Genomic DNA, 11772 nt, shown 5'->3' on the forward strand with positions numbered 1-11772 from the left:
ATAAAGAATGATATAAATGATGTTCTTTTTAGTAATTTTATATTTTAACGTGATTTTAGTTAATATAATCTAAACATGATTCGTCAATGAGTTATAGTTCAAATGACATAATTTTTCTATACTCATTTAGAGGTTGCGGATTCAAATTTCTCTATCTTTAGTAAAAAAAAATCTAAACATGAATCATTTTCTCGAAATCACATTTGACAAAAAAATATTCAAACTCAAATTACATTGACACCAATCTAATTTTCATCAAAATTAATTTTGTAAAAATACGTTTATATTGATATCTGTTTGCAAACATTAATCTAAATACACACTTAGTTTTTTTTTTTTTTTTTACCAAAGATAAGAAACTCGAACTCGCAATCTCTTAGTATGGAGAGACTATGCCAGTTGAGCTATTACTCATTGGCCCAAATACACACTTAGTTGTTTTATGCTTTTGTTAAAATTTTATCATTAATTGAATCCACAACATGTTGCATAGGGAATTTTAGTTAAAAATTTATTATTAACTAATAAATTACTACATGTATCAAGCAAAAGTAGAAGAGAAAATATAGAGAATAACGTTTTTTTTAAGGTGAATGCTACCCAACCCTCCTCTAAAATAACATGTAAGTTACCTTTCATTATGTGTCACATTGTAATTGGTTCTTATCTTAACCATAGTTGGGGCGCCAACGTTTGTTCATAATTTTAATTATACTTTTAAATACTTTGAATAGATTTATTTTATTATATTATATTTTACATATAAATATATGTTCCATCACGTAATTAAATAAAGATATATTTTTTTAATAAAAAAATTTAATAACCAAATTAACCATTAATTATGTGGGTAAGAAGTGATCCATGACAAAAAGAGATGCTGGCTATACTGGGAAGAGAGGTTGTGTGGGAGGGCAGTAGATGGCGATGACGTTGGCGCCCCAACTATGGTTAAGATAAGGACCAATTACAATGTAACACATAATGAAGGGTAACTTACATGTTATTTTGGAGGGGTTGGATAGCATTCACCTTTTTTTAATAACATAAATAATAGGTTAAAAAAAAGTTAATTTTAATTTTAAAATTCAAATTTTGAATTAATTAAGTTTATTCATATTTAGTTGATCTAAAATATAGTCCATTGTTCATATTATTTACAATTTTTATTGTCTATCTAACAAAATTAAAATTGGAATTCTCAAGCTAAAAAGTCAATCGAATTTATTATTTTTTATTAGTAATTAATCAATAATATTTAAAAATATAGCGTAAAATATATTAAATTAAAAAATTAAATTTATGACTAAAATATAGAAAAAAGCAATAAATTTTATTGGTTTTAATTTTGTTTTCATTCTCACTATTTATTTAAGCGGAGGAATAAATTAAGCAATTGACTAATCCAAGTTTGATATATAATAATGTTTTAGTTTATGGTTAGAGAAATAAGACAAGACAGCGTATAAGCTTGCAAATTGAAATGCATTGGTTTTCCGCGTGCGTTAAGTCGCTGGTTTTGAGAACCCCCTGAAACTGAAATTTAATTTCCCTTTCCCTTTATTCTTTCAATTGTTGACAAAACACCCTCTTCTCTCTTTCAATTCCTTCCTTTTTAACCCCAATTCTCACAATTCTCCCTACTTCTACTCAATCAGGGTTCCATTTTTTCCACTCTTCTTATTTTTACCCTCTCACTTCTTTTTAATCCTATTTCATCTCCTTTTATCTGCCTCTTTCCAGCAATGGCCCAATCATGTATGTGATTCTCACTTTTCTTCACCTTCTGCAAATAGAGCTTGAAATTTACATCCATTTTAGAAGGAATTTTTTTTTTTGAAATTGTCTTGGGGGGCTGGGGGGGATGTTTGAGATAATGATTATGTCAAATTTTGGGTTTTAATTGGGTTTTGGATATGAATTGTATATGATATGATATGATATTATTGGTTCTTCTATTTGGGAAATAAATTACACTGCTTGTCCATGCTATTATAGATTTGAATGTGTGTTAATAATTCATTTTTATTTTCTTGTATGTGTAGGTAGGATGGCCTTGAATTTCTAGTACCCTGTATCAATTTTGAGCTGCATTATGCATTTCAGGTGACTTTTTGAATTGCATTGACTTTGATGATGATATCAACAACTGCTTCCTCAATTAAGCTGGTTGAAGAAGCTTGTGTTGTGCTTCCTCCATTGGCTATGGAGTTGTAGCTTTTGGAGGATTTTGATTTGGGGCTAGTGGCATAAAGAGTGTGACAGTTTATTTGGGTAGAGGGGTTATATGTTGCGCATGGCTCCAAATCTAAAGCTTAGGTTATGTGTTACCTTGTTGTTTTTAGTCTTAAGTGTTCTTCTGTTTGGCATTTCAAACGCGGAATCTGAAGGAGTTTCACAAATAGTCAGATCTGCCCCGGATAAGGATGTAGGAGCCAATGTATTTGATGGAACTGGTGTAGAGGGTTCCTTTAAGTTTGAGGATGGTAATACTATGAAGACTAATAGGAAGGGTGGAAATAATAGAGTTTCTATTTCTACGGTCGCATTATTTACATTGGCGATGGCAGCTGCCACTGGTTTAGGTGCTGTGCCCTTCTTCTTTGTGGAGCTTGATCCGCAGTGGGCTGGATTGTGCAATGGAATGGCTGCAGGTGTCATGTTGGCTGCAAGCTTTGACCTCATACAGGAAGGGCAGGAATTTGGTGCGGGAAATTGGGTTGTCACTGGGATTCTATCTGGTGGAATCTTTATTTGGCTATGCAAGAAGGTGATAATCAAATTTTTTGTTAATCAGTTCATATCATATCATGGGAGCAGATTCTCTCGGTTGGAAAATCTTGACCATGTCAAGGGTGAGATTTCAACTTTTATTGACAATGTCGGCCCTGGTATGATCAATGGAGGAAATCTACACTTGACATATACCAATTGAGAGGATCCATTCCGATTGTTATCACTATCTTTCTACTTTTAGCATAAAAAAAATATATATGCCTGGTGTAGCTGTGTGCCTCTGTGTACTGATACCTATCTTGATACTCAATGCTGAATTGCTGAGGCTCAAATGATAGATTGATAAATTGATCATTAGTAAAAAGTATCATGGCCAGCTTCTTTCGATTTCCCGTTCTTCTCAGATGCTCTTTTCTTTTGTTACAGTTTTCTTGAATTTACCTTAGTGGTTTATCTTGGTTTTATAATGATCTTATTTGTGTCTTGTATAATCTCTTGGGTTTCAGTTTCTTGAGCAATATGGGGATGTAAGCATGCTGGATTTAAAAGGTGCAGATGCAGCTAAAGTTGTTCTTGTGATTGGAATAATGACTCTCCATTCTTTTGGGGAGGGATCTGGGGTTGGCGTCTCTTTTGCTGGCTCAAAGGGTTTTTCTCAAGGCCTGTTGGTAACTTTGGCTATTGCTGTCCACAACATCCCAGAGGGATTAGCGGTGAGCATGGTGCTGGCATCAAGGGGTGTCTCTCCACAAAATGCTATGTTGTGGAGTGTAATCACTTCTTTACCTCAGGTGCTTCTTAAAGATAACTTTTTATTTATATTACTTTTTGAAGTAAACAAAATATTGAGTTAAGTCAGCAGTTGAAGAGCTGCTTTTCTGAATTATATAATATAACTTTGCTTTTAATTGTGGTTCTTGGTACACTCTCTCTGTTGAAGTCAGAAAAGAATAGGCATATAGAAGTATGCAATTCTCGTGTCTAGCAGATGTTTAACCTTGTCTTTGACTTTAGTTTAGTTGGTTAACTTCTTATTCATATGTTGATGCAGCCAATTGTAGCTGTTCCTTCATTTATTTGTGCTGATGCATTCAGCAAGTTCCTTCCTTTTTGTACGGGATTTGCTGCTGGATGCATGATTTGGATTTGATGATGATATCAACAACTGCTTCCTCAATTAAGCTGGTTGAAGAAGCTTGTGTTGTGCTTCCTCCATTGGCTATGGAGTTGTAGCTTTTGGAGGATTTTGATTTGGGGCTGGTGGCATAAAGAGTGTGACAGTTTTATTTGGGTAGAGGGGTTAAATGTTGCACATGGCTCCAAATCTGAAGCTTAGGTTATGCGTTACCTTGTTGTTTTTAGTCTTAAGCGTTCTTCTGTTTGTCATTTCAAACGCCGAATCTGAAGGAGTTTCACAAATAGTTAGATCTGCCCCGGATAAGGATGTAGGAGCCAATGTATTTGATGGAACTGGTGAGGGTTCCTTTAAGTTTGAGGATGGTAATACTATGAAGACTAATAGGAAGGGTGGAAATAATAGAGTTTCTATTTCTACGGTCGCATTATTTACATTGGCGATGGCAGCTGCCACTGGTTTAGGTGCTGTGCCCTTCTTCTTTGTGGAGCTTGATCCGCAGTGGGCTGGATTGTGCAATGGAATGGCTGCAGGTGTCATGTTAGCTGCAAGCTTTGACCTCATACAGGAAGGGCAGGAATTTGGCGCGGGAAATTGGGTTGTCACTGGGATTCTATCTGGAGGAATCTTTATTTGGCTATGCAAGAAGGTGATAATCAATTTTTGTGTTAATCATTTCATATTATATCAGGGGAGCAGATCCTCACAGTAATAACTTTACCATGTCAAATGTGAGATTTCAACATTGATGACAAGGTCAGCCCTTGTACGATTAATGGAGGAAATCTACACTTGACATATACCAATTGAGAGGATCCATTCCGATTGTTATCACTATCTTTCTACTTTTAGCATAAAAGAAATTATATGCCCGGTGTAACTGTGTGCCTCTGTTTACTGATACCTATCTTGATACTCAATGTTGAATCGCTGAGGCTGTAGTGATAGATTGATAAATTGATCATTAGTAAAAAGTATCATGGCCAGCTTCTTTCGATTTCCCGTTCTTCTCAGATGCTCTTTTCTTTTGTTACAGTTTTCTTGAATTTACCTTAGTGGTTTATCTTGGTTTTATAATGATCTTATTTGTGTCTTGTATAATCTCTTGGGTTTCAGTTTCTTGAGCAATATGGGGATGTAAGCATGCTGGATTTAAAAGGTGCAGATGCAGCTAAAGTTGTTCTTGTGATTGGAATAATGACTCTCCATTCTTTTGGGGAGGGATCTGGGGTTGGCGTCTCTTTTGCTGGCTCAAAGGGTTTTTCTCAAGGCCTGTTGGTAACTTTGGCTATTGCTGTCCACAACATCCCAGAGGGATTAGCGGTGAGCATGGTGCTGGCATCAAGGGGTGTCTCTCCACAAAATGCTATGTTGTGGAGTGTAATCACTTCTTTACCTCAGGTGCTTCTTAAAGATAACTTTTTATTTATATTACTTTTTGAAGTAAACAAAATATTGAGTTAAGTCAGCAGTTGAAGAGCTGCTTTTCTGAATTATATAATATAACTTTGCTTTTAATTGTGGTTCTTGGTACACTCTCTCTGTTGAAGTCAGAAAAGAATAGGCATATAGAAGTATGCAATTCTCGTGTCTAGCAGATGTTTAACCTTGTCTTTGACTTTAGTTTAGTTGGTTAACTTCTTATTCATATGTTGATGCAGCCAATTGTAGCTGTTCCTTCATTTATTTGTGCTGATGCATTCAGCAAGTTCCTTCCTTTTTGTACGGGATTTGCTGCTGGATGCATGATTTGGATGGTTGTTGCAGAAGTTCTTCCTGATGCATTCAAGGTTATTAGCAATTTATTATTTTACACAATAGATATTTTCATCTGCCTTATCCTTTTTTTCGGGATGCGGGTGTCATCAACGGAGTCTCCTAAAACCTAAGCAATTAGATGAAGGTTCGACTAGCTCATGAGATTTTTAGTAGTGTTCAAGCTTGCACTGACTAGAAATTTATGGGGGAAAGATGAAAAAGGGACAAGAGAAGCCCTGAATTATTGATGTGAGATGATTTGTTACTATAATATAATTCTTTTCTTTATACTAACAAATAATGTAGGTCAAGTTCAAATCAGCCTACTAGCATAACATCTCTATACAAATGAGGGCTCCAAATATTTCGATAGGAAGCATAAAATGTGCTGGGGATGGCAAATGGGATCTGTCCTTCAAGTCCAACATGCTTTTTAGATATGCAATATTAATTTCTCTTCTCTTTTCGGTTTCAGGAAGCCTCAGCTTCACAGGTTGCATCGGCGGCAACCCTTTCTGTAGCATTCATGGAAGCTCTCAGCACCTTATTTCAGAATTTCACTCATGACTACAAGTGAGTTTGCTGAATTTTTTATTTTTTCCCATCTTTTTCAGGGGACAGGTTTCTTTTGGGGTATCAACTGTATTATTTTGTTTGGATTCTGGCTTGGACAATTAGTATTGATCATCCATCCTTTGCTAAAATTTGAAAAAGAAAAATACTGCAGAATACTGGAATTTCTTTCGTATTCCTTCTGATATAGACTTTTTCGTTTTCCTTCCCTGAATTTTGATTTCTTTTATTACAGCTCTGAGGATGCTTCTGGCTTCTTTGTCTCACTACTTTTTGGCCTGGGGCCATTACTTGGTGGAGTTATCCTGGTTGCATTTGCTCTTGCATTTCATCTCCAGCATGCTCTCCTTATGGGCACGGGTTGTGGCATTGCCTTTGTTCTTGGAGCCTGGCGACCAATGCAGCTTATTTTGTCTTTGAAATTAGGACTTATTCCCATTATGTTACTCCTTGCAATGGGGGCTGCATTGGTCCATTTTATCTCCTCAAGTGTATTGAAGATGGCATCTAAAAAGACCTCGGGTGGTGACTTGCCTACACTTACAGGTTTTCCACTTAGTGTTCACACCCTTCAATCATTCATATCATGCGGCACAGTCGCTTTTCACGCATTAGCAGAAGGACTAGCATTGGGAGTGGCTGCACCAAAAGCATACGGACTTGGTCGTCACATGGTCCTTCCGGTCTCCCTACATGGGCTCCCTCGAGGCGCAGCTGTGGCTAGCTGCATCTTCGGTGCCACAGATAGCTGGCATGGTTCCCTTGCCTCTGCTGCCATAATCGGATTTATGGGTCCAATATCAGCAATAGGGGCTATCCTCACCGGTATTGACTATAGTGGCCTTGATCACATAATGGTTCTTGCTTGTGGTGGATTGTTCCCTAGCTTTGTAACTATAGTTAAAAGAGCACTTAGTTTGGATAAGAGGAAGAGCACATGTGGCCTCATTCTCGGTATGGGGTTTGCTACTCTCTGTCTAACTTTCACTAGGTTGGTTTGCTTGCATACACCTTACTGCAATTCTGCACCTGAAGCTGTAAGATAAGAGCACAACTATGCTTCATTTCGTGGAAGATTGATTTCTAATGTTCCTGCAACTGTAATATGCATTTCTTTAGTTCAATCTCTGAAGACATAGCTTCACAAATTTGGAGAGATTGTCAATGAAGGATGTGGAAAGAGAGAATCAGATTTACAATTCAACGAAGTTTTTGTTTAGAACATGTGCCTTATGTGTCGTACATGAGTTTTTACTTGTATATATAGTTTTACCAAAGGTGGAAATGGTAAGATTTTTTTTTTTCTTTTTTTAATCCTCTCTCAATAGGTGTTGTGACATATAGATCTGATATTTCATGGTGCTGTTGGCCCATTTTCTAATACATATAGCATCTTGTGACTTTTGATATATCATCATATATGAATTCTCTTGTTTTCTTGACCATGTTCAACAAGATCTATGAAGTAGTTTGTTACTGTGTAACAATACATAAAACAAATTAATAAATTGTATACCAACCAAATGCCAGACTTCACTTAATAGAATAAGGCTTTTGTTGTTCTTGTAGTATACCAACCAAAGGTGTTATATATGCACAATTATTTCCCCAAGTACCTATGTGAATGTGCACTTGCTGGAATTGCTGCTGCAAATTTGGAATTTTCCTTTTAAATTTGTTCTGAAGATAATACTCCTACCACAGTAATGAAAGAGTATATTTTTGTTGGTTGTGTTGATAAAATGATGATATAGAATTGGTGCCTTAAAGACAAATTAAGTTATAGGGGTTGTAAAATAAATAAATAAGAAAGAGAAAATAAATATAAAATAAAAAAATATAAATAAAAAATTCTAGTATTAATATTCACATATATTAACTAATTCTTATGTTGATAAGAGTACATATATGGAAAGAAGTGCTTTTATGCTTGTGTTGTGTATTTTGTTTCAAGTCTTGCTTTCCCTATTTATATACGTACTTAACTTTTCAAACTTCATTAATTAAATATCTTAAAAAGGTAATTCCTTTAATATCGAAAAGCTGAGCTGTCCATTTGATAAAGCAAGTTATACTTTATTAATAGACATTCATATCACAAAACTAGGTAGGTAGATTTTTCTTTAAGTCCAAAAAATTCATCTAAAGTTGATTTCAAGGGAACAATGTTAATTGAATATGCTAAAAAAAAAAATGATATACACACTAAAAATTAGTTATTAAATTAGTTATCATGTATTTGTGTATAAATAAATAAATATATATATATATATATATATATTATTTAACATATTTTAATATATATTTTATATTTTTATATATATTTTATACAAATAACTATTTTTCTTTTATACTGACTTAGTGAGTAATAATTAAAAAAACCATTGAAATATCTACAGTTTTTTGGTTTTGGCCTTTTTTTGTGACAATGCATTTTGAGTTTCTCTTTTTGTGACAATTCATTTTGAGTTTCTCTGCTCAGCTGTCATTTTCTCCATGTACAACTATGACATGCATTCCAAGCATAACTACCTACTTCGGTGAATGAGACAAAACTACTCACTCACATGTCCTCATAGGAATAATTGTGATTAGAATTAATTTGGGTATATAGTAATCTTCCTAGACATTTGATTTCTGCGTTGTAGTGATTAATTTCTATTCAAAAGAGAAGACATTATGCCAAAATATAGAAAATAAAATAAGGGTGTCATTAGAAAATAACCTAAAAATAATCTAAATTTTGTCGAAATTTTAAAATACAGTTGAAATAAGACAATCTTTTATTGCCAATTATCTTTGTTTTAAAAAAAATAATAATAACAAAAATAAAACCCTGATAATTTCCTTCTCTTACAACAGAGATGATAGACAATCAACTTGCCTTTATTTGTCCAATTCCAACAGGAGTTAAACTTGAAAATATGCCAAAATGAGTAAATGACTTGATAAATTATTATTATTATTATTATTATTAACTATAAGTTTAAACCATTTTGCCGGCTCTAATACTCATCAAGGCCTTTATACTTGTCCTACTTAAGAGAATTATTCTCCAACAAATTTGGTGGAAATTTCTGCAGAAACTAGATTTCTCAGATTATTTTAATACAATAATTGATCTAGCAACCGACAAGAAAAGCCTACAAAATGAACAGAAACAAAATCAGAACCAGCTGCTTGACCTGATGACCATAATGTTTTGGCATGTCATTATTGTTTCAGGTATCACAAGCCGCCGTGACCAAATCCTATGTTGTTCCTTTTCCATCAGTTTTTCACCAAAAATATACAATCAAAATGCCACAAAATTTGGATCACCATTACCAATATCTCAAATCTACCCTTTTTCATTTACTCACTTATTTTTGGTGCTGCCTCAATAGTTTTCTCAAAAGTTATGACATTAGAATGATAATAACAATAATAAGAAAAGAAGAAAATCAAAAGGACCTAAAGAAAACTTAGAAGAAAAGCCTCACCCAACAACCCTTCACAAAGGGTTTAAAAAAGATAGATAAACTATTAGGAAAACAAGCAATAACATAAGAGTGATTTTTCAAAATCACTTTGATGACGCTGATTGGTTACTGCTCTGAAATTCCTCTTCCCTTTCCACCAACTTCTCCTTCTCAGAAGCAAATCCAATCTCCACAGTAGCTTGTTCCTTCTGGTGTTCGCCACCACCAACACTTTGTGCTCCTGTTAGCCTTGCCAACACCACAAAGGACATTCCTCCAAGGACATTGTTGACCATCCTCAGAACCAACACTGAGGACTTGAACAAAAATGGGTTGAGCCCTCTCTCCAACAAGAACTCAATTCCATTCAATGTTTGGTACCTAAAGTTGCTGCTGAATCCCATGTGTGCTGCCCATGTTAGAGCATTCAACATCGTAGGGGGAGGCTTATTTGGGGTCTCAAATTCGGGGTCCATCTTCTTCCTCATCGCAATCAACCCATTTGAGAGAGCAGTTCCAGCTAGTCCAGCTGCGAATCCGACGGCAGCAAAGATGGTTCCTTTGTACACCAAGGTTCCAAGCCGTTCGAACAGACCGTATGCGCCAGGTTCAAACATGTGACTCTTGGGGCAAGACGCGAAAATTGATGGTAATTGTGATGAGGAAGTTGACATGGTTGGTGCCAATAGGTACATGAGTGTGAAATTGAGGATTGAACCAACAACAAGGGTTGAGAAAACAAAGTCAAGCTCATTCAACCCGAAATTAGGCCTTGAAGCCATGTCACCAAGAACACAAGCACTAACACCAACCAACTCCTCCATCAGAACCTTGAATGGAAATTGGGGATCAGCAGCTACCCTTGATCTCCATCCATTAAGAAAAAAACCAAGAGGCCCAAAAGATGATGAATCACTATGATCTCCTTCATGACCCCAACTTCCACCATCACTACCACTGCCGCCACCACTTCCACCATGTCCAATCCCGTTTCCCCCATCACCTCCAGCAGAGGAAAGTTTCAATCTTGGTGGTAGTAGTTTGATGGGATACAAAGATTGATTCTGGGGCTGAGATGATGATGATGTTGGGAAAACAGAGGCATGGTAGTGACCAGAGAGAGGCGAAAAACGAAGCTGCGCCATGGCTGCCATTTGATCTGAGACACTAATATTAACATAAAAAAATTAATATAAAATAAAAAACACTTTTTGGCAACAGAAAAGTGGAACAAATATCAAATAATCCCCTCATATATGATCATCATCACAGCAAGAAATCATTCATTCATTCACCCATGATCATGCACAAGATATTCCAGAAATCAAAATTTTGGTAAATGAAAAGGATGATTCGTGGAGATTTTACCTGGATCTGAACTCTAGAGTGAGTGCAGAAAAACCCTTGTTATTGTGACTAGTGAGTCCAAGAAGGAATACTGAAACCTTGAAATAGAAAAACCCTTCTCTTTTCCTCCTTCAACTTTATGATATTTTCTGGAGAAACCAAAGTGACAGGGAGTAGTGTAAGCCTAAGGTGAGTAATTAATGTGAGAACATGGAGAGAGTGACGGATTAACGAAGAAAGAGAATCAAATTATTAAATTTTGTATTGTATATTGTAAATGTGGCAATCCCTCAGTGAGAGAAAAGAAAAGAAAAAAAAAATGGGGAGTGAAAGGAAATGGAGATGGTGGAAAAATTAGGTTAGTTGGGAAGGTGGCAGTGACACATGGTGAATGAATGGGGCAAGAATTTGGACGGAAAATGGGACTGGGTTGGTGAGAAATTGAAAATTGGGCTCCATCAAAAACCCTAATTACGATTTTGTAAATTTGGAATTAACGCCAAAAAATTAAATAAAAATAAAGCAAAAGAATACATTCCTTAATAAAAAGTTGTATCCTTTTCTTTCAGCTTTGCTCTTTTATTTCATTTGACGAATTTTAAGCTTTAGTTTAGGAGCATACATTTGTACGGTTAAGCATTACATCCTAAAGAATATATAGCAATAAACTCGGAAAATTGTTACAAAAACAGTTTGAAAATTTTAATTATTAAAAAAAATTTTAATATTAAAATTATTAAGAATAATTAATCTTTATAATAT

General features: G+C 35.2%; 2 protein-coding genes across 5 annotated transcripts; one reads left to right on the top strand and one right to left on the bottom strand.

The window, feature by feature from the left end:
* On the top strand, positions 1471–7616 carry LOC107639736 (putative zinc transporter At3g08650). 3 transcript variants are annotated; one of them, XM_016343323.2, is made up of 6 exons: positions 1471–1758; positions 2046–2770; positions 3243–3527; positions 5533–5661; positions 6105–6202; positions 6438–7616. In XM_016343323.2, exons 2-6 carry the CDS (start codon positions 2288–2290, stop codon positions 7246–7248), a joined length of 1806 nt encoding a protein of 601 aa, XP_016198809.1. In that variant the 5' UTR covers positions 1471–1758; positions 2046–2287; the 3' UTR covers positions 7249–7616. The 3 variants fall into 3 exon arrangements, with proteins under 3 accessions (XP_016198809.1, XP_016198808.1, XP_020977281.1); XM_016343322.2 differs by lacking the exons at positions 1471–1758; positions 2046–2770; positions 3243–3527 and adding exons at positions 3882–4520; positions 4988–5272; XM_021121622.1 differs by lacking the exons at positions 1471–1758; positions 2046–2770; positions 3243–3527; positions 5533–5661 and adding exons at positions 3882–4520; positions 4988–5272.
* Positions 9283–11525, bottom strand: LOC107639737 (protein RETICULATA-RELATED 3, chloroplastic). 2 transcript variants are annotated; one of them, XM_016343325.2, is made up of 2 exons: positions 11032–11525; positions 9283–10822 (listed from the first exon to the last, which is right to left on the bottom strand). In XM_016343325.2, exon 2 carries the CDS (start codon positions 10815–10817, stop codon positions 9768–9770), a length of 1050 nt encoding a protein of 349 aa, XP_016198811.1. In that variant the 5' UTR covers positions 10818–10822; positions 11032–11525; the 3' UTR covers positions 9283–9767. The 2 variants fall into 2 exon arrangements, with proteins under 2 accessions (XP_016198811.1, XP_016198810.1); XM_016343324.2 differs by having other exon boundaries at positions 9283–10830; positions 11032–11510.

This window comes from Arachis ipaensis, chromosome B04 (genome assembly GCF_000816755.2).
Source record: "Arachis ipaensis cultivar K30076 chromosome B04, Araip1.1, whole genome shotgun sequence".
In the NCBI taxonomy this organism is placed as follows: domain Eukaryota; kingdom Viridiplantae; phylum Streptophyta; class Magnoliopsida; order Fabales; family Fabaceae; genus Arachis; species Arachis ipaensis.

What these genes read in the sequence shown, in the direction of transcription:
- LOC107639736 (XM_016343323.2), top strand. Translation starts at nt 2,288, where the DNA reads ATGTTGCGCATGGCTCCAAATCTAAAGCTTAGGTTATGTGTTACCTTG. An exon ending in TTATTTGGCTATGCAAGAAG is followed by an intron (nt 2,771 to 3,242) that starts GTGATAATCAAA and finishes CTTGGGTTTCAG; the next exon opens with TTTCTTGAGCAATATGGGGA. An exon ending in TAATCACTTCTTTACCTCAG is followed by an intron (nt 3,528 to 5,532) that starts GTGCTTCTTAAA and finishes ATGTTGATGCAG; the next exon opens with CCAATTGTAGCTGTTCCTTC.
- LOC107639737 (XM_016343325.2), bottom strand. Translation starts at nt 10,817, where the DNA reads ATGGCAGCCATGGCGCAGCTTCGTTTTTCGCCTCTCTCTGGTCACTAC.